The 20,339-nt window shown below is 37.8% G+C and overlaps 1 protein-coding gene across 2 annotated transcripts in view; it reads left to right on the plus strand.

Annotated features, from left to right (window-relative positions):
• The window catches only part of fras1 (Fraser extracellular matrix complex subunit 1), a 121,197-nt gene extending 101,288 nt beyond the window's left edge, over positions 1-19,909 (plus strand). For both annotated transcript variants that reach the window (XM_081366311.1, XM_081366312.1), the window contains exons 48-73: positions 2,127-2,267; positions 4,720-4,947; positions 6,513-6,626; positions 7,171-7,321; positions 8,108-8,267; positions 8,377-8,545; positions 8,660-8,906; positions 9,868-10,212; positions 10,320-10,480; positions 10,599-10,746; positions 10,824-11,029; positions 11,144-11,300; positions 11,531-11,731; positions 11,816-12,003; positions 12,934-13,209; positions 13,400-13,632; positions 13,931-14,091; positions 14,614-14,828; positions 14,959-15,109; positions 15,243-15,350; positions 15,483-15,642; positions 15,730-15,846; positions 16,064-16,230; positions 16,313-16,518; positions 17,714-17,860; positions 18,112-19,909. In XM_081366311.1, coding sequence (XP_081222437.1) covers positions 2,127-2,267; positions 4,720-4,947; positions 6,513-6,626; positions 7,171-7,321; positions 8,108-8,267; positions 8,377-8,545; positions 8,660-8,906; positions 9,868-10,212; positions 10,320-10,480; positions 10,599-10,746; positions 10,824-11,029; positions 11,144-11,300; positions 11,531-11,731; positions 11,816-12,003; positions 12,934-13,209; positions 13,400-13,632; positions 13,931-14,091; positions 14,614-14,828; positions 14,959-15,109; positions 15,243-15,350; positions 15,483-15,642; positions 15,730-15,846; positions 16,064-16,230; positions 16,313-16,518; positions 17,714-17,860; positions 18,112-18,687 — 5,133 coding nt within the window. In that variant the 3' untranslated portion in view covers positions 18,688-19,909. The remainder of the gene's footprint in view (positions 1-2,126; positions 2,268-4,719; positions 4,948-6,512; positions 6,627-7,170; positions 7,322-8,107; positions 8,268-8,376; positions 8,546-8,659; positions 8,907-9,867; positions 10,213-10,319; positions 10,481-10,598; positions 10,747-10,823; positions 11,030-11,143; positions 11,301-11,530; positions 11,732-11,815; positions 12,004-12,933; positions 13,210-13,399; positions 13,633-13,930; positions 14,092-14,613; positions 14,829-14,958; positions 15,110-15,242; positions 15,351-15,482; positions 15,643-15,729; positions 15,847-16,063; positions 16,231-16,312; positions 16,519-17,713; positions 17,861-18,111) is intronic.
• The last annotated feature ends 430 nt before the right edge of the window (positions 19,910-20,339 follow it).

Consider the following 20,339-nt stretch of genomic DNA (forward strand, 5'->3'; position numbering starts at 1 on the left):
AGAATATTAGAAATAGACATTGCAATACAAATAATTGATATTGCATAAATATGCAAACGATATACTGTACATACAGAAACAGAGCAGTATACAATTAACACAAGTTAATGGTAAACTTCTTTCTTGGATCTTGTTTGAATTGACAGGCTATTATAGGCTTGAAATTGAATTCCCTCTAAATGTGTTATGGGCCATGAGGACTGTCTGGTTAGTAAAAAAAAATCAAAATATGATTTCATCCAGTAAAAGTTAACTTTACATGGTAATTTGTTTATTGTAACAACAACAAAGGGAAAAGAATGCTACCGATTACAAATGGAATGTTCAATATTTTTTTTTTTTTTTTTTGCCTACCTATGAATTAAGAGGCATTGTTAACTCTTACATTCTAATTACATGTACAATCAAGGCATCAGATGAAAGCTTATCTTCCACTCTTTCTAAAGGTGTGCTCAGTTTGTTTCTAGCATAAAGTATCAGGGAGATATGGCTCACGATTCATGAATATAATTAAACCGTTTTAGCATGTTTGGGTGATTCTGGGAGTTAAAGCCGAATTTGAGGTAACATTGTTTTGACCCTAATTACAAGTTTCCAGCAGCTTGTTGACCGGGTTGGCCACCCAGGTTGTGATCCTCAGACATCGTAGATTTCATTTTTATATGACAACCTTTTACAGCAGCCCATGTCTGATTTCCTAAAAAACAGGTGTTTTGCCCCCTGGGTAAAACTATTTTGTTAAATAAGCTAAAATTAAATAAAATATACAGCATTTGATGAAATTATACTTATATATATATATATATATATATATATATATATATATATATATATATATATATATATATATATATATATATATATATATATATATATATATATACATGTTGAATTGTCAACTAATTGAAATAAAATAAGTTTAAGTTACTAAAGTTATAAAAAATATAAATTGAAAATATAAATAAATGCTAAAATAATGCTGGGTGCTGCCATAAAAGCGAAAGAGGCTAAGACATTTTGAAATTCATGTGATTTTTCAATTCAACTTTTCAATCAAATTGTTGTGCTGATGATATAATTTGGTATAAAAAATTATTATACACACACTCATTTTTTCACGATAACTAATATGGATATAAACATGTTGTACATGCCCACCTTTCTCTTTCTATTTCTTATTGCACACATGCTGAGCACACTTCCTCACACAGTAATCTCAACCCTCCCTCTCGCCTTTTCATACTCTCTTCCTTTCACCTCTTTTCTTTCCATTATAAACACATACACTCCCCCACACACACTAATTAGGGCCAAAGAGCTTGAATAAACACAGGCTGCCTAGTGAGTGTCTGAAAGAGATTAACATACCGGAGCGTTCAAGTTATCCCACAATAGGGTCTTCACCCAGTAGGAAACATACTCTTCTGCCATTCTGAATGGAAAATGAAATGCAAATGCACTCTGTGTTTTTGCTGTGCTGCTTAATTAAAGATGCATTTTTTATTAATGGTGTACTATTCCATATGGCAGTCAACTTAGACTTATACTGACACCTAGTGGCATGGATGCAAAAGCAATACTGATGCCATACAGAAGTTTAGACAGTCAGCCATGATTCATTTATCCCATAAGCAAAATTCTCCAGTTATAGTATGGTTACAAAAATTAAGTTAGAAGTATTCAGCTGGTCATGTGATCTCAACATGGCGGCCCACATGAGGTGATCTGCTCCATGTAAAATACAACAGCGTTTGTTAGGCTACTGATAACTGAAGTCTTCATCTCATGTAACTTTACATTATTTTAATCATGTTTTATTATTTTTTAATTTTTAAGTATACCTCACATGCAAAGTACTTAGTACATCTTAAATTTACAAATTTTCTAGGTTTTCTTTCCAAACTTTTACGAAAGAGGAGTTTTTGCTTATCTATTTCATTTTAGCTGTCAGTGGTCTGCTTTTCTTTCTGCTTTCTCTCTTTCTGCTCTGATTTGATAATTACATAAACCTATTTAGTGGGAAATTAGATTTTGTGCTGCAGAACAATTGAGCTCATATCGAGATTCAATTACTGAGCACTGTGTGCATTTAATTATTTCATTACTGTTGTGCTGTTGTTCTCCAGATTTCACAGACATTCTACATCACCATCCGGCCGGTGGACGACTCTCTGCCCGTCCTACAGGTGCCAGGGATGAGGGTGCAGGAGGGAGTGAGGAAGACCATCACTGAGTTCGAGCTGAAGGCTACGGATGCGGACACAGAGGTATCAATGTTCACTGAAGTTTCCCCCGACTGTGCTTTCAATTATGCTGTAGTTGTGCTTTATTTATTCTTGATAAAGTGTAAAAATTTACAGTAATGCTTTACAATAAGATTTCATTTGTTTACATTAGTTAACTACATTGAACTAACAATGAACAATACTTCTACAGCATTTATTAATGTTAATTAATGTAAATCTCAGCATTTACTACTTCATTTTTAAGATCGAAAGTTTTATCTGTTAACATTTACGTACTGTGAACTAACATTCACAAAGGTTAATATATTGCTCATTGTTAGTTCATGTTAGTTAATGCATTAACTATGACAAATGAGACCTTATTGTAAAGTGTAACCAACAACAAAACTTTTTTCTTTTCTTTTACATAGGGTTTAACTGGAATATGTTAGTTTTTAAAGTGGACTTTTTGTTAAAGTTACTGTAATGGGTTTCTATGCAAATTAAATATAGTGCAGACCAGAGATTGCACCGTGGAGAAGAAGTGGAGAGTGGAATTGCATGGTTTTGCCTGGAGCATTTTTTTCCCTTTTTTTTTTTTTTTTAAGTCAGAGCATTATGTTCTCTTGCTCCATCACTAGCGTAACACATGCTACCGGCCTATAATGCAACTATTACATGTCAGAAAGAATTGCCGTGTTTAACAAACTATTGAGGGTCAAAATTATGGAATTTGTGAAATAATATTGTAAAAACAACCACCACAAATACGGAATGAGAGTGAACATGATGATATGGTGGAACAAGTCAGGCCTTCTAAATAAAAGAGCCAATCACTGATTGATAAAGTCATTGCGTCAGTGCAGCTGCCATTGGAAGCTCCGGTTGCACCATTCACTGGCTGTGTTCAAAATCGCGTACTTCCCTACTACAGTATATACTAGGCGAAAAACAGTATTCAACAAAAGAAGTATGTCCGTATTCACAGTACTCGTAAAAGAGTAGGCAAAAAGCACCCGGATGACCTACTACTTCCGGCGAGATTCTGAAGTGTGCAGTGTGCATACGATGGAACTTTTACTATCCCACGGGAGAGGATTTATGAATGGCAGTGAAGCGACACTGGTAGGTCTCATGATAATGACAACATGGTGAATGTAGTATGCCCAGATTACATTCATACTGTACTACACACATTCAAACTATATAGAACGTACTTTTTTAGCGGTCATGAAGTAATTACTTGTTCAAAATAAGTACCTACTCAAGAGAGTATGCGATTTTGTGCGCAGCCATTGTTTAGAGACGCAGGTTTAGGATTGACTGCTCCAGCCTGAAAAATAAGGCTTTTTAATACTACTTTAACATATGAAACCACATTTATTAGACAGTTGTTGTCAGATTTCATTGGTGATTTCAAATTTGAAATTTAATTGTAAACTTGGTGAACAGCTTTGGAGAATTTGATATTTCCCCATTGAAAGAGATAGGAGCTCTGCTGCACTTTCATGACTGAAATAGCTGCCCGAGAGGCGTTTCAAAGATGATCGCAGAGTGAAATGGCTTGCCTGAAAGAGAATTTTGTAATACACTACATTACCGTTCAAGCATTTGGGGTCGGTAAGATTTAAAAAAAAAAAATAATAATAATTTATCTCTTACAATATGCTCCCCAAGGTTGCAATTATTTGATCAAAAAGTTTTTTTTTTTTAATATTGTTACAATTTAAAATAACTGTTTCCTTTATATAATATATATATATATATATATATATATATATATATACAAATTAAATAAAAAAAATATATATAAATAATAATAAATAAATATTATATATATATATATATATATATATATATTTATATATATTATTTTTTATTTTATTTTTTTATGTGATTTGTTCCTATGAGGGCAAAGCTGAATTTTCTGCATCATTACTCCAGTCATCAGTGTCACATGATCCTTCAGAAATTGTTCTAATATGATGATTTTCTGCTCAAGAAACATTTCTTGATAAAATGAAGAGTTGTGCTGCTTAATATTTTTGTGAAAACTGATACATTTTTCAAGATTCTTTGATGAATAGAAATTTCAAAAGTACAGCATTTACCTGAAATAGAAATCTTTTGTAACATATTAAATATCTTTACTGTTGCTTGATCATTTTAATGCATCCTTGCTGACCTAAAACATTTGAACAGTAGTGTAACTTTCTCTGTTATTTAATATACGTAGACAAAATTATGAACAATCGTGTTTTACCAATGCGGAGAGCGAGCCAGGAGCGGATGAGGAGATGAAAATGGAAAACCCGGAGTGATTCCAGATCACTTTGAGCGAGAGAGAAATTACTGTCACCCTGCTCGACTCACATATTCCGGTGCATACAGCTGACATCCGTCGCATTAAACTTCAGCGCTCGTGTACTTCTTAGTGGCAATTTAATTTAATTTCAGACCTGTTTGACAATCTCTCTATCTAATTCTCTGTTAGGAGGACTCTGTTACATTCACTATCGTTCAGGCTCCTCGTCACGGGACCATCGAGCGCACAAGTAATGGTCAACATTACCGTCAGACCAACACCTTCACTATGGACGACATCTATCAGAACCGCATCAGTTACAACCATGACGGCAGTAACTCCCTCAAAGACCGATTCACCTTCACTGTCGGTGATGGCACCAACATGTTCTTTATCATCGAAGAGGCTGGGAAAGAGGTAGGTAGACTTTCTGTGTTTTTTGAGCTTGTCCATGTGGCCAGTTGTCGTCAGTGTTATATTAGAGGACCATATTTCTGAACATATCTTCTAAAATATTGTAAAAACTCATAGAGATGACTTATAGAGAATAATTGGACTCTTTTAGTCATGGTCACACCCATGCTCTTTTCAAGAAACACCCTGGGAATTTTTCATGACCACAGAGAGGACTCATGACCTCAGTTTAACTTGTCATCTGAAGGACAGTGCCTTTTTAAAGCATAGTGTCCCCGTCATTATACTGCAGTATTATGACCCACACAGACTTCAGGGTGAGCGCCTCCTGCTGGCCTCACTAACATCTTTTTCAACAACAACCTCAGCTTTCTTCATTTAGCTTCAGTGGGAAACCACGTGAGAGCTGCAGGGTGATCTCCCTGTGAGGATGCTCCTTACTGGTAAAAAAAAAACAAAAAAACATTATGTGTACTTGAATAAGAAAAGTCAATGGAAAGTTTACACAAATATACTCTACTGTTCAAAAGTTTGGAGTCAGTATGCTTTTATAATTGTATTTATTTTAAAGAAATTAATTCAATTCAGTCAGGATGCATTAAATTGACAATGGTGACAGTAAAGAGATAATGCCACAAAGGATTTCTATATCAAATAAATGCTGTTCTTTTGAACTTTCTATTCAAAGAATCGTGAAAAGAAAAAAAAATATTAGTTTCCATAATGATTTTTAGTAGGACAACTGTTTTCATTTCATCAAGAAATGTTTCTTGATTATAATGATTTCTGAAGGATCATTTGACACTGGAGTAATGATGCTGAAAATTCTGCTTTGCCATTACATGAATAAATTACATTTTAATATACATTTATATATAAAAACAGTTATTTTAAATTGCAATAATATTTTACAATTTTTACATTTTTACTGTATTTTGATCAAATAAATGCAGCCTTGATGAGCATGAGAGACTTACCAACAATCTTCCCAACCCCAACTATTGAACGGTAGTGTATGCACATAAACTTATGTTTTTTGGGGGGGTTTTTTGTGTGTATTGCTCATTTCTTCATATTTATAAAGACATATGGGAAAGACATAAAGGCACAAGGAATATGAATTACCATATGAATCACCTAAAGGTATCGAGTCCATTTGTTTAACGTAGCCATTTAGGGAGCATGACAGCTCTCCCTCTCTCTCTCTCTCCCTCCATCATAATAACTCCATCCATCAGCGGTGGCTTTTTCCTCTTCTAGCTGCGTCAGCTGGCTGTCAGCTGTTCTGGGAGGTAAATGGTCTCGGTAGATATTGAAGGGGCACCTCGTCTTGTCATTAGATGACAAAATAGCAGCCCTATGACATTGTTTAATCTGGAAGTCCTAGAACACCATTACTCAGCACTTTAAAATTTAAATAGGTTTTATCTAGGATTGAATGGATATTAAAGTGAGCATTGTTGGTAAATGAGAAGCAATTACTCTTATGGTAATACATGAAACAGGGTTTGTATCAGCCAGGAGGATTTGCATAGTGTCTATATGTAAAATAATATCCATTGTTTCAGGTTGTCACAGCTGCTCCACAAAAGTTTAAAATTGACATTTCACCTGTTGATGACGGGACTCCTCGTATTGTCACCAACCTGGGCTTGCACTGGCTGGAGTATATGGAAAATAAGGTCACTTTAATAACTCTATTTGTATGTATAATCAATAAGAGCTCAATTAATTAATGCGATCAATCGATGAGATGTTGACGTCTCAACTTAAAGGTGGTATCAGTGATTTCAGGCCCAAAAATATTTTTATCATATTCATCTAATCTTTCCTAACGATCCGCTAGCTGTCCGCCCCATAAGCATTCCGTCAAAAAACCGCGTCTCTGTAGGCAGCCTAGGCTCTGAGATCTGCACACAAAAACAAATGGTTTAGCCAAACACTCAAAACCAAAACAAATAGTGTTCCAACCAATCACCGACAGGGGGAGGGTGTTGTGAGGTTTTGTGCTCGTGCACGGCTGCACGCGAAGTCAGAGCTGAAGAAAAAGCTGGCGCAAAACCTCTCAACACCAACAAAGATTAGATGAATGTGATAAAAATATTTTTGGGCCTGAAATCACTGATACCACCTTTAACAGTACACTTCTGCCTCCTACTGGTTTTATCTTGCATTAGTGCTCAACCAAATTATTGAGTACAATTTTGATGTGAAATGCAATTTTAGGCCACCAATCTGATCTCCAAGAAAGAGCTTCTCACTATTGATCCGGACACAGATGATGGACAGCTGACTTATGAAGTCACTACAGAAGCTAAACACGGCTACCTGGAGAGTAAACTCAATCCTGGCAAACCCATCACCTCTTTCACGCAAGGTATTATGGACACCTCCCAAAGTCAAGAGCACACTACATGGCTGAAGCTATGCTGTTACAAAAAAACCCCTAAAGCATAGCTAACACAGACAGCCTCGTTTTAATCCTCAACCAATTAGATATGCAATTTACCCTGACTAAAGCTGCCCACATCTCCCTAACCACTGTCTTTATGTTTGTTTTTCTTTGTTCCACAAGCCTCCCACCATATTGTTCAATGACCTGTTTTCAAGAATCAACTCTGAATTAGTATGAGAACGAATTTTGGGATACTAATTACAGTTGGGGAGGAGAATGATCTTGTAATTGACACACCAAGGGCCAGATTTACTAAACAGGGCAAATTAGCGTGAGAGCGCAATTCCAAAATAGCGCAGATGGGAGTGGAAAGTTCTGCACGTGATCTACTGAAGACGTGCAAATTAAAGAACACAGAAGCAAACAGATCATTTCCATAACGACCATCGCAATCTCCCAAGAGCAGCGCAAATTAGCGTCTGGTTTTGGGCGGTAAATAATGGCGCAAATAGCCGTAAATAGACTTGTGCAAACCTTAGTAAATCACCTTGCGTAAATCTTTTAAATACTCTCCTCCCATAAATATTTGCGTCTGAAAGGGAAGGCCCAAGACTGATTAATTTTGTACGAAAACAAAATGAGTGTGCAGGCCGACAAGCTTCAGTCTTGTAGTGTGCACTTGGCGTTACATACTAAATGCGCCTGCATCAAATTCTGCTAGTGCATTTGGAGTTGTAAAATGTAATCTGACTTTATTCTGTCTTGCAGCTGACATAAACCTAGGCCTTATCCGATACGTTCTGAGTGAGGATAGGGTTCAAGAGACCATGGACAACTTCAAGTTCCTTGTGAAGGACAGCAAACCCAACATCGTCAGCGACAATGTGTTCCACATCCAGTGGTCTCTTATCAGCTTTGAGCACAAGAGGTGCGCCTGCCTCGAATTTTGTTCTAGATCAAGTCTTCATCCAACCAACCTGTTTATGTCATGAATTGAGGAAATTAATTCTTAGTAATGTTTTGTCTTCTGTCTGCAGCTACAATGTGAGTGAAAAAGATGGAACCGTGGCAGTCACAGTAAAGAGGACTGGAAATCTGAACCAGTATGCTATTGTGCTTTGTCGTACCGAACAAGGCACTGCCACCTCCACCTCCAGCATGGGCTCTCGGGTCGGACAACAGGACTACGTTGAGTATGCTGGACAGGTATGTTCTATGTTCTTTATTATTTCAAGGTATTACTATATAATATCAAATTCTCTTGATTTGATAGATGGATTATTAGTCTAGAACATTCAGAAGCTTTTTAATGTTCTTCAGGTTCAGTTTGATGAGAGAGAAGACACCAAGGTGTGCACCATTGTTATCAACGATGACCAGGTCTTTGAGAACATCGAGAGCTTTAATGTGGAGCTGAGTATGCCAGTGTACGCCCTACTGGGGTCAGTGACCCGAGCTAAAGTCAATATCAATGACACGGAGGATGAGCCCACCCTGCAGTTTGATAAGAAGACCTACCACGTCAATGAGAGCAAAGGCTTTATCTTTGCACCTATTGAGAGAAAGGGTCAGTGGAACCAATTCCTACAAAAAAAGATTTTTAGATATGCATATGTTACAAATCGTATTCCCGACAATAATGCTCAAGAATGTAACTGCATATTTAAGATTGGGCACAAAAATGTAATAATTTAAGGGCCTGTCCTAATCTGAATATTGGGGTTGTTGTGTATATCGTTTAAATTGTATGTAGAGTTACATGATATATCGGTGCTATATTGTTAATCAACTTATATTAGAGATTCGTTCATCGGTATCAGTCAGTATTGCATTTATTAACATTTTGTACTTTTTACATTAACATTTTTGTACATTGAACATTTTCGCTTCATTAAATAACTTAATAAACACTAATAATTTATTAACTATTAAATGTAATCTTAAAATAATCTCAAAATAAATAATCAAAATATAAACATTTTAATACTGCACATTATAATATTATGATCCAGTCATCCAGTATCCAGTATGGATCCTAAATCCAGTATTATAAATATTATACATTATAATATTGAGCATTTGTCGGACCATAACATGAAAATAAATGGCTTATCAACCAGAATTTATTAATTTAGTGTTTATTTAGACAAAGTAGTATAAATACTATAGATTTCAATATTGGCCATTTGTCGGTTATCAGCTTTAATATTAATTTTTAATGATTAATAAATATTGATTTATCAGCCAAAAATTTGTTCTTTTTTAATATTTATCCTGGAGTATTTCTTTAACAATGAAGAAATGGCTCAACTAAATTGCTTTTTATATGGTTAATCCATAAAAACTTGCTACTTGTTCTTAGAGGCTTTAAGTTCAATAATCAAAAATGTCTGAAGTCAAGAAGGCAATGAATATTAATGTGTACATGTGTACATTTGTAAATTATAGTCTATTGATGGTAGGACTAAAAGTATGTGAAAAATGTGTTCATTCACATCATCAGAAGTTCATCTCTTGTCTTTGATCAGGTGACACCAGCAGCACAGTCTCGGCCCTCTGCTACACTGTGCCTAAGTCAGCCCGGGGCAGCAGCCTTCACGCCCTGGAGTCTGGCTCTGACTATAAGACCCGTGGCATGAGCAGTGACAACAGAGTCATCTTTGGCCCAGGTGTGAGCATGTCCACCTGTGACGTAAAGCTGATTGATGACAGCGAGTATGAACTCTCTGAGGAGTTTCAGCTGGTGCTGTCGGACGCCTCAGACAATGCACGGATGGGTGATGTCACCGTGGCTAAAGTCATCATAGACGGGCCAAATGATGCCTCCACTGTCCTCCTGGGCAACGGGTCCTTCACCTTCAGTGAAGATGCAGGTTGGTGGAGATCATCTGCCATGGACAATATCATGGGTGTCAGTTTTGTAATCTGTCCAATACAATACCCCTATGTATTATTAATAGTCTGACATATCTTCCCACAGGCACCATTGAAATCCCTGTTCTGCGGCAGGGCAGTGACCTCTCCTCAGTAACCTCTGTGTGGTGTGCCACACGTCCTGCAGAACAAGATTCAGCAACGCCCGGTGTTGACTATATCCCAAGTTCCAAAAAGGTGGAGTTTAAACCAGGCAAGACGGAGGAGGTAATAAAACTAGACTGTTCTCACATGTGTTCTGACAAACTTTAAGACGATTGGTATTTACAGGCCTCATTTCAATAAAATCAAGTATCACGATTTTTTATTATTATTTTTTGCGTAGACATGCAGTTTGACCATAATGGATGACATCCAGAACCCTACAATTGAAGGGAAAGAGTCCTTCATTGTGTTTCTTAGCTCTCCTAACGGAGCGGTCCTGACTGAACCATATGAAGCTTCTGTCTACATCACGGACACCGCCCAAGACAGTGCGTTTACTTGTCCATTACAATGGTTATCACTGTGATTTAGCAAGCGTGTAACATCATACGCTTTCTTCTTACAGTACCTAGCATGCAGTTTGAGAAGCTGGCGTATACCATAAAGGAAAAAGATGGTGTCCTGCACATCCCCATTTTTAGGACAGGAGATCTGTCCTATAAGTCTTCCGTCCGATGTTTCACACGTACAATGTCCGCCATGGTAATGGACGACTTTGAGGAGAGGAGAAATGCAGATGATTCTAGGATCACCTTCCGAAAAGGGGAGAAGGTACGATAAATGTGTTTTGTCATTAATTCATTTATAATCACTTCAGAAATTTTTACTTTGAAACAAAAGAATGATGGACAAGGAATTTTAAAACCTCTTGCTTTCTATTGGCAGGTGAGGAATTGTACTATATTGATTCAAGATGACTCAGTGTTTGAGCCTGAAGAGGAGTTCCAGGTCCACCTTGGAAGCCCACAGGGTGACCACTGGATTGGAGCCATGATAGGAGTCAACGACATTGTGACTGTGACCATCACAAATGATGAAGATGGTGAGTAGTAAGCGTGTTGCTTGAAACACAATCTTAAACACAAAAATACTAATTTGTACCATTCAAATGTTAAAAGAAAGCTTTGGTAGAACTTGGCAACAGGAAGCCATGGATTCTATTCTCAGGGTGATGGAATGTATAGCTTGATTGCACTGTAAGGTGCATTGTATAAAAGTGTTTGCCAAATGCATATATGTAAATGTAAAAAAAGCGCACATCATGCTTTTCAGCACCTACGATTGAGTTTGAACAAGCCTCATACCAAGTTCGTGAGCCCCCTGGTCCAGATGGAATTGAGGTTTTGAATATCAAGGTAATTCGTAAAGGAGACCTTGACCGCACCTCCAAGATCCGATGCAGCACAAGGGATGGATCAGCACAATCAGGTGTAGACTATAACCCCAAGAGTCGAGTCCTTAAGTTCAGCCCTGGTAAGTCATAAATTTGTTTATTTATTTTTTAGTACTTTTATACCTTCATTCTAATCAATGATAAAAATTCTGTTGTGTCCTCAGGTGTGGACCACATCCTGTTTAAGGTAGAGATTCTGTCCAATGAGGACAGAGAGTGGCATGAGTCTTTCTCGTTGGTCCTTGGTCCAGACGACCCTGTTGAAGCTGTGCTTGGAGAGATTACCATGGCAACAGTCACAATCCTAGATCAGGAAGCTGCAGGAAGTCTCATCCTTCCAGCCCCACCCATTGTAAGAGATATACAGTAGATGCTTGTGGGACTGATATTTAGAATATCAAAATCTGAATACTTGTCAGTTCGATTAAAATGTTTAATTGAATTGCATCATATTAATTAATTAATCAAATTAATAGCACACCACCGTTCAAAAGTTATTTTATTAAGTCTCTTATGCTCACCAAGGCTGCATTTATTTGATCAAAAAACAAAACAAACAGTAGTATTGTTAAATGTTAATTATTATTTTTTTCAATTAAATATATTTTAAAATGTATTTTATTCCTGTGATGCAAAGCTGAATTTTCAGCATCACTACTCCAGTCTTCAGTGTCACATGATGCTTCGGAAATCATTCTAATATGATGATTTGGTGCTCAAGAAACATTTCATACTGTTATCATTGTTGAAAACGGTTGTAGTGCTTAATATTTTTGTGGAAATTGTAATAAATTATTTATTTATTTGTCCTTATTTTGGATTAATTGAAAAAGAAAAGCATTTATTTGAGATAGAAATATGTTGAAACATAAATACATTTACTGTCACTTCTGGTTAATTTAATGCATCCTTAAAATCAATAAAAGTTGTAATTAAAAAAATAATTATTGAACCTAAATGTTTGAATGGTAGTGTATGTATTTTTTTTTCCCCCTTACATTTTCTGCGAAAAGTCTTTTTCAGACATTTAAGACATTTGCCTACAATATTGTGACAGATACGTAAATCACTGCATAGATGTCACAAAAGTCACTTTAGAAATCGGTATATTATTTCAATATCATTGAACATTCATTTTTTATTATATTCAACTGTACTAATTTATTTAGATTTGTCTTGATCCATAAATCTAATATCATAGTTGTGAGATCTCAGAAGTCTTTTGATTTTGAGTCATGCTATTAAAGTCCGATTTCATGTAGACTTTTGGTTCTCCTCACAGGTGGTGTCTCTGTCAGACTATGACTATGTCCAGGAGGTCACTAAAGAGGGCAGTAAGAAGTCTCCATCTCCAGGATATCCGCTGGTCTGTGTGACTCCCTGCGACCCCCATTACCCCAAATACTCAGTCATGAGAGAGCGCTGTGAGGAGGCAGGCATCAACCAGACCTCTGTCCACTTCAGCTGGGAGGTCGCAACTCCTACAGACACCAGCGGAGCACGGTCACCCTTTGAGACAGTGACGGATAACACACCTTACACCACAGTCAATCACATGGTTAGTCTGTTGTTTTCTTTATAATTGTTTGTCATAGATAGAATAGTACAATTATTTTTAATCTAGCTGTTACCTAAAACTTCTAATTACTGCAATCAGTAGTCATATTTAATATGCATATGTTCAAATGTAATATCATCTGGAAGCACTTTTAAGTTCCTGAAGTTAAATAAATAACTTTGCTACACAGGTCCTGGACAGTATCTATTTCAGCAGACGCTTCCATGTGCGTTGTGTAGCTCAGGCCAGAGATAAAGCCGGGCATCTGGGAACTCCACTGAGGAGCAACATTGTCACTATTGGCACTGAGGGATCGATATGTCACACCCCCGTCACCACAGGAACCGCTCGAGGCTTCCAGGCCCAGTCCTTTATAGCCAGTCTAAAATACCTGGATGTCAAACACAAAGAGCATCCAAACAGGTCAGAAGAGGCTTTTTGTAAGCAAATGATGTTACAGACGTAACAGACAGATTCCAGTCGATTTTTTTTTTGAGAGACAGGGTTTCGATTGAAACCGCAGCTGTTAGGTTTGTAGAGCTCTGCATCATTTTTGCCTCTGGGCAAAACAAGATCAAAATGAATATATACGTTTGAAAAAATAAACCTGTCAAGACAACTGCAAATCCAAACCAATACATTTTCCAATCTATGTTCAGTACTTCAAAGAAGAAAATAGCATTTTATAAAGTTTTTCTTTTTTTTTTCTCTCTCTGAACAGGATCCATATCTCAGTGCAGATCCCTCATCAGGATGGAATGCTTCCATTGGTGTCCACCATGCCTCTGCATAACCTACACTTCCTGCTCTCCGAGTCTATTTACCGTCAGCAGCACGTCTGCTCCAACCTGGTCACACTTAAAGACCTACATGGCATTTCTGGTGAGAGTTGTCGCATACTACAGTAGACCAGATCAGATCAAAGCAGATACAAACTAATCTTATCCACCTGTTTTAATATAAGAACGGACGCAGTCGTCTTTAACTTAAACGTGCAAGGCTTCCAGTATCTGCCGCTTCCAGTTATTTTAACTGCTATGCTGCTTTATGTTGCAAACTGGTATTTGTTTTCATTTTATTTTAATTTAGTATCATAACCATAAATACCCTGGTTTGTAGTGCAATTAGTTTTACCGTTTACTGTTCTTTATTCTTCTAGTTATTTACTTATGAATCGAAAGTCTCGCTCAATGGAAATAGCTTACTTCTGTGTTGAAAAATAAGGTTAATATTCTACATGAATTAGTTGGCAAAATTGCCTTCTCCTATGACGTAGAATTATTGGAATTATCTTTACAGAAGAATGCTTTAATATGGAGTTAAATGTAAAATATAAGAATTATATATATTGAGAATGCAAACATATTTTTCAACTCTGAAAACACGTTGTTAATTCTCACCCAGAAACCGGCTTCTTGGATGACGTGTCATATGACAGCATATCCCTGGGCCCTGGATATGACCGCCCATACCAGTTCAACCCCGGTGTTCGAGAACCCAGAACCATCCAGCTATACAAGCATCTCAATCTGAAAAGCTGCATATGGACATTTGATGCATATTATGACATGACAGAGCTTATCGATGTATGTGGAGGATCAGTAACTGCTGACTTTCAGGTTCGTTTGAACACATGATTTGCATTTTGCATTACAAATTATCTACACATATTCATGTCTAGCTGAAATCTGATGTGGCAGATTAAGTCCATACAGCAATTCAAATGAGTGTGTGGTTGCATTTTTGCAGGTCAGAGATTCGGCTCAGTCGTTCCTGACTGTTCAGGTGCCGCTCTATGTGTCCTACATCTATGTGACGGCTCCTCGTGGATGGGCCTCCCTGGAGCACCACACAGAGATGGAGTTCTCCTTCTTCTACGACACAGTCTTATGGAGAACAGGTACATGTAGTTTCATCAACAGACCCAAAACCATTGGACAAACTCTGTGTTGTATTACCTGATGTCATCATCTAACTGTGTTAATGTTGCAGCTGATGCTGACTGATTGCTTATGAATGTCTCTTTACTCTAGGAATTCAGACAGACAGCGTGCTGTCAGCTAGATTACAGATCATTCGGATATTCATTAGAGACGACGGACGACTGGTGATTGAGTTCAAAACCCATGCCAAGTTCAGAGGTCTGTAGTCTGTGTTATTTGTTTGCACAGACCGCGTTTTTCTATTCCACTCCACTACTTTTCCATTGTTTTTCTAGACGGATGCGTTTGACCGAATTTTGAGTGAGTGATAAAACTTTCATGTCCCTCTAGGTCAATTTGTCCCTGAACATCATACCCTCCCTGGACAGAAGTCTCATCTGATGGCTCCAGATCACTTGGGAGGCATTGAATTTGACCTGCAGCTGGTGTGGAGCGCACAGTCCTTTGATTCACCCTACCAGCTCTGGAGAGCCACAAGCTCCTACAGCAGGTGAGCAGCGTCAAGTCTAATGCTGTCACATCAACAAAGTGTACCTACCTTAATGCCACTGACCGTGCGCTTGCTGTTGTGCTCTAGGAAAGACTACTCTGGAGAGTACACAGTCTTCCTCATCCCCTGCACAGTACAGCCAACACAGGCATGGGTTGACTCTGGGGATAAGCCTCTTTCCTGCACGGCCCATGCTCAAGAGAAGTATGTTACCATGGAGCTTTTCCATTGATAACTCCTTGAGGGCTCTTAAATGACTTTTTGTATTGAAGATGTTTTTTTCTGAGCTGAGCCAGCAGGGTTTAAAGATATTGCAGTTGTCATCCACTTTTACTGGTTTCATCAGACGCAGACTGTTTGTGTGAGTCAACAAGAGTATTCATCAACGTGCAAGGGCTTGTAACACTCTTTCAATCGATAGGTTCCTGCTGCCCATCGCCTTCCAGCAGACCAACCGCCCTGTTCCTGTGGTCTACTCGCTGAATACTGAGTTCCAGCTTTGTAATAACGAGAAAGTCTTTTTAATGGATCCTGCTCTCGCAGACATGTCCGTGGCTGAGATGGACTATAAAGGAGCCTTTTCGATGGGTAAAATTAGCAAATCAATGAAAACTGAGGATTATTGCCACCATTATGCGTTCCTTTATTCATTGTTTGATATATTACGCAGGCCAAACGCTTTATGGTAGAGTACTGTGGAATCCTGACCAGAACCTGAATTCAGCCTACAAGCTGCAGCTGGAGAAAGTATATTTGTGTACTGGGCGGGATGGCTATGTGCCCTTCTTCGACCCCACAGGCACCCTGTATAACGAAGGCCCTCAGTATGGCTGCATTCAACCGAATAAGCACCTCAAACACAGGTTCCTGCTTCTGGTATGTGTCTATTGTAACAAACCCAGACCAGTTTAACCGGTCTAACAAGATTCACTTGTTGTTATGTTTTAACTGAAATACTTTTGTCGATGGAAATGTTCAAGTGATATTTTGAAGATCAAACTCTTTTTGTATACCTTGGAATTAATATTGAGACAACAGCTGTAATACGATTTTACAGGGGAAAGTTTTAAAGATGCATCTAAAATAAGTGAAAAGGCGGACAAATGATGGCAACGATCAATTATTAACTAAAAGAAAATATACAGTTATCCATTTTCAATAAGCCCTGTGATCAGGACTCAGACGCCAAGCATATACATAACGTATGATTTAAATAACTGTATATTATATATTACACTCTATATTATTTATTACAGTGGGTAAGATTTTCTTGAAAGAAGTCTCTTATGCTCCCCATGGCTGCATTTATTTTAAATACCGAAAAAATCAGTAACATTGTGAAATTTTATTACAATTTAAAAAATCTATTTTCTATTTTAATATCTTTTAAAATGTAATTTACTCATGTGATGCAAAGCTGAATTTTCAGTAGCCATTTCTTCAGTCTTTAGTGTCACATGATCCTTCAGAAATCATACTATGCATACATTTCATGCTGATTTGCTGCTCAAGAAAGGCACTCAAAGCAAAGCTCTTGCGTCGCTACATAAAATAGAGGTTAAACCAGTGGAGTCACATGGATTACTATTATGATGTCTTTACTACCTTTTTGGGGCTTGAAAGTGGTAGTTGCGTAGCTGTCAATGGAGGGACAGAAAGCTCTTGGATTCCATTAAAAAGATATTTTTGTGATATTTGTGTTCCAAAGATTTGTGAATGAATGTCTTACAGGTTTGGAACGACATGAGGGCGAGTCATTTTTGACAGAATTTTCATTTTTGGGTGAACTAACCCTTTAAAGCTTCCACTAAGAAAGATAATCTGCCAAGACAAATATGGCAACAACATTACAATAATATTAATGTTACAATATCCTCTGAGGTAATTTTCAGTTCAGACAATAACTGTGACACAAGATGACGTCAGTTCTGGTTAAGTGGGATGATATATAGCGTTGCCATAGGTGACAGTGAATATTCTGAAATAATAGATAATAGGATGTCATGATTGACCAATCAGAATGAAGTATTCCAGAGAGCCATGTAATAATTGTAAAAAATGTATCACATAGGACCGGAAGCAGCCTGATGTTTGCGACCGCTACTTCCACGATGTTCCCTTTGAGGCCAACTTTGCATCTGACATTCCTGACCTCCAGTCCTTGTCTGCGATGCCAGGTGTAGACGGCTTCACAATGAAGGTTGATGCCCTTTATAAGGTCAGTGGCTGTAAGATTCTCCCAAAAAGTCAAACTGTTAAACAGACCTTCTCTTTGACACATACTAGAAATCTTGGCAAATGTCAGAGCCAAAGCTATTCAATTGTACCCTTCAGGGAAATGCCTTAATCTATTTGTTTAGAGAAAGTTGCCAGACTAACAGTCTGCCATGGCTATAGGGAACTTGATTAAAGTACAAGAGCTTTTTATTTTTGCGTTTATAAAAAATCCTATTTGTTGCATTTCTTCAGGTTGAGGCTGGGCACCAATGGTACCTCCAGGTCATCTACGTTATTGGACCCGATTCCATTTCTGCTCCCAGAATCCAACGCTCAGTGACCTATGAGCTCAAGCGAAGCCGGCGAGATCTGGTGGACCGTTCAGGTCGCCTAATGCTGGATGAATCCCTGATCTACGACAATGAAGGTGACCAGGTGAAGAATGGCACCAACATGAAGACCTTGAAGCTTGAAGTGGAACCATCGGGCACCTTCAATCCCCAAATGGGAGGATCCATTGGGGGTGGAGTGGCAGCCTTCGTCCTACTTTTCTTGGTCCTTCTAGCTTTCTGTCTCATGGTCAGGAAGTGCCGCAGGGTTGTAAAAAAGAGGTCTGAGAAGGAGGTGGAGGATTATCCTCTGAACACAAAGGTGGAGGTCTGCATAGAACGTCTGGAGAAAAACCTTAACAGCAAGCACTGCTCTGTAAGAAACGTCAACGTCCTAAACAAGAACACTGACACCTACAAGGTCAATGGGGTCAAGGTCAAACAGGTCAATCTGGAGGTCAAACTCCACAACAACCTGAATGACGGCACTGAAGTCTGACCTTCTAGAATATTTGAGACGAAAAAAAAATCATTTTCTATGAATATTTGTAATGACATATGATGTTAATGTATTTTTGTATGACCATGAGGACAAAAGGGAAAGTATGCTTGCCAGCTATGCAGTGTAAATCATTTCACAACTGAGCTACCTCAAACATAAATGAACAACGCATAATGGTGTCTTTAGATCTTATGTTTCCAATCTCAGTTTCAAATCACCGCTGTCTATGAGGATCATACAATGGCTCGGTGGTAGCTCAGCCACTTTGTTTAAATGAATGGAGAGTTTCTATTGCTGCATCTGCTATTTTATCAAATGTAAAAACACATGAAAGTATTAAAGGAAGGATGAGTGCCAACGCTTTGGACCGGGCGAGTGATGTAAATACGTTTATTAAGTGCAATTATCGGATGACGTGGTCATCCCTGTATTTTGATCTGGTTTTGATGCTCTGCCTCATTGTGTAATTTACTTTTGGCCTGATGATCACCGGTGTGCCATGTTGATATTTGTCAAGTGCGATTTATTTAATTCCAAATCTGAGTAGACTGCCCAAAGTGATGCATTTATTAGTTTGTGTAAACCTTCGGTACTTGCAGACAAGAAACCAAATGTTTCGATTAGCTGTATGATTATATAGATCATAGATTTGATAACCACTATTGATTTGCTGTCAGTCTGCTGACTCCATTTGCTGTAGCATCTTATATTTTCAAACACTGGACAACAAAATGTATTTTTGTTTCATATGACTGCTGTCTGTACTGATATAACCAAACACTACCAAATGTCTTTTTCTTTTTTTTTAATTATTCACCTCATGTTATCTTGGATTATTTAGTTTTGTATTAATGTCACATCATGTAAGTCACATGTTTTTGTTTTTATTCACTGTATAGTATGTAAAACAATCTGCAGTTTTGTATCAAGTCATCCAACATCACATGGTGCTAATTTGATCAAGAATATCCAGAATCTTCAAAGCACTGGGAGTGGAAAGCATGGAAAATACTATGATTATTTATTCATACTGAGTCATCTCTCTCTCTCTCTCTCTCTCTCTCTCTCTCTCTCTCTCTCTCTCTCTCTCTCTCTCTCTCTCTCTCTCTCTCTCTCTCTCTCTCTCTCTCTCTCTCTCTCTCTCTCTCTCTCTCTCTCTCTCTCTCTCTCTCTCTCTCTCTCTCTCTCTCTCTCTCTCTCTCTCTCTCTCTCTCTCTCTCTCTCGCTCTCTCTCTCTCTCGCTCTCTCTCTCTCTGTAATTTTGTTACGTTTTGTCCATTGCTAAGTGAGTGCCTATCAGACAAAGGAAAGTTTTGGAGATGTCAGTTTTTGGTGCTATCATTTATGGTGAAATAATCAACATGATGCCTGTACTTGTGCCTTTTTAGCAATAAAATAAATTAATAAACTGAATATACTGAATGATTATTGAATCTATCATCAATTTTAATTTTAGTTGGAGACTTTGATGTAAGTTTTCTTTTGAATTATGTTTAAAATTCATAGCAGCATGTTATTCACGAAGGGAGGGACCCACTAAGAATCTTTTAAACCAGACAGAGGACCATATGTCATTTGTAAGTTTGTATTACGAAGGGCAAAGGCGATTTAAAAGTATACAAAACTGTTGGTAGCACAAATTCTAAGTG

Source organism: Scardinius erythrophthalmus (assembly GCF_964197995.2).
Source record: "Scardinius erythrophthalmus genome assembly, chromosome: 5".
In the NCBI taxonomy this organism is placed as follows: Eukaryota; Metazoa; Chordata; class Actinopteri; order Cypriniformes; family Leuciscidae; genus Scardinius; species Scardinius erythrophthalmus.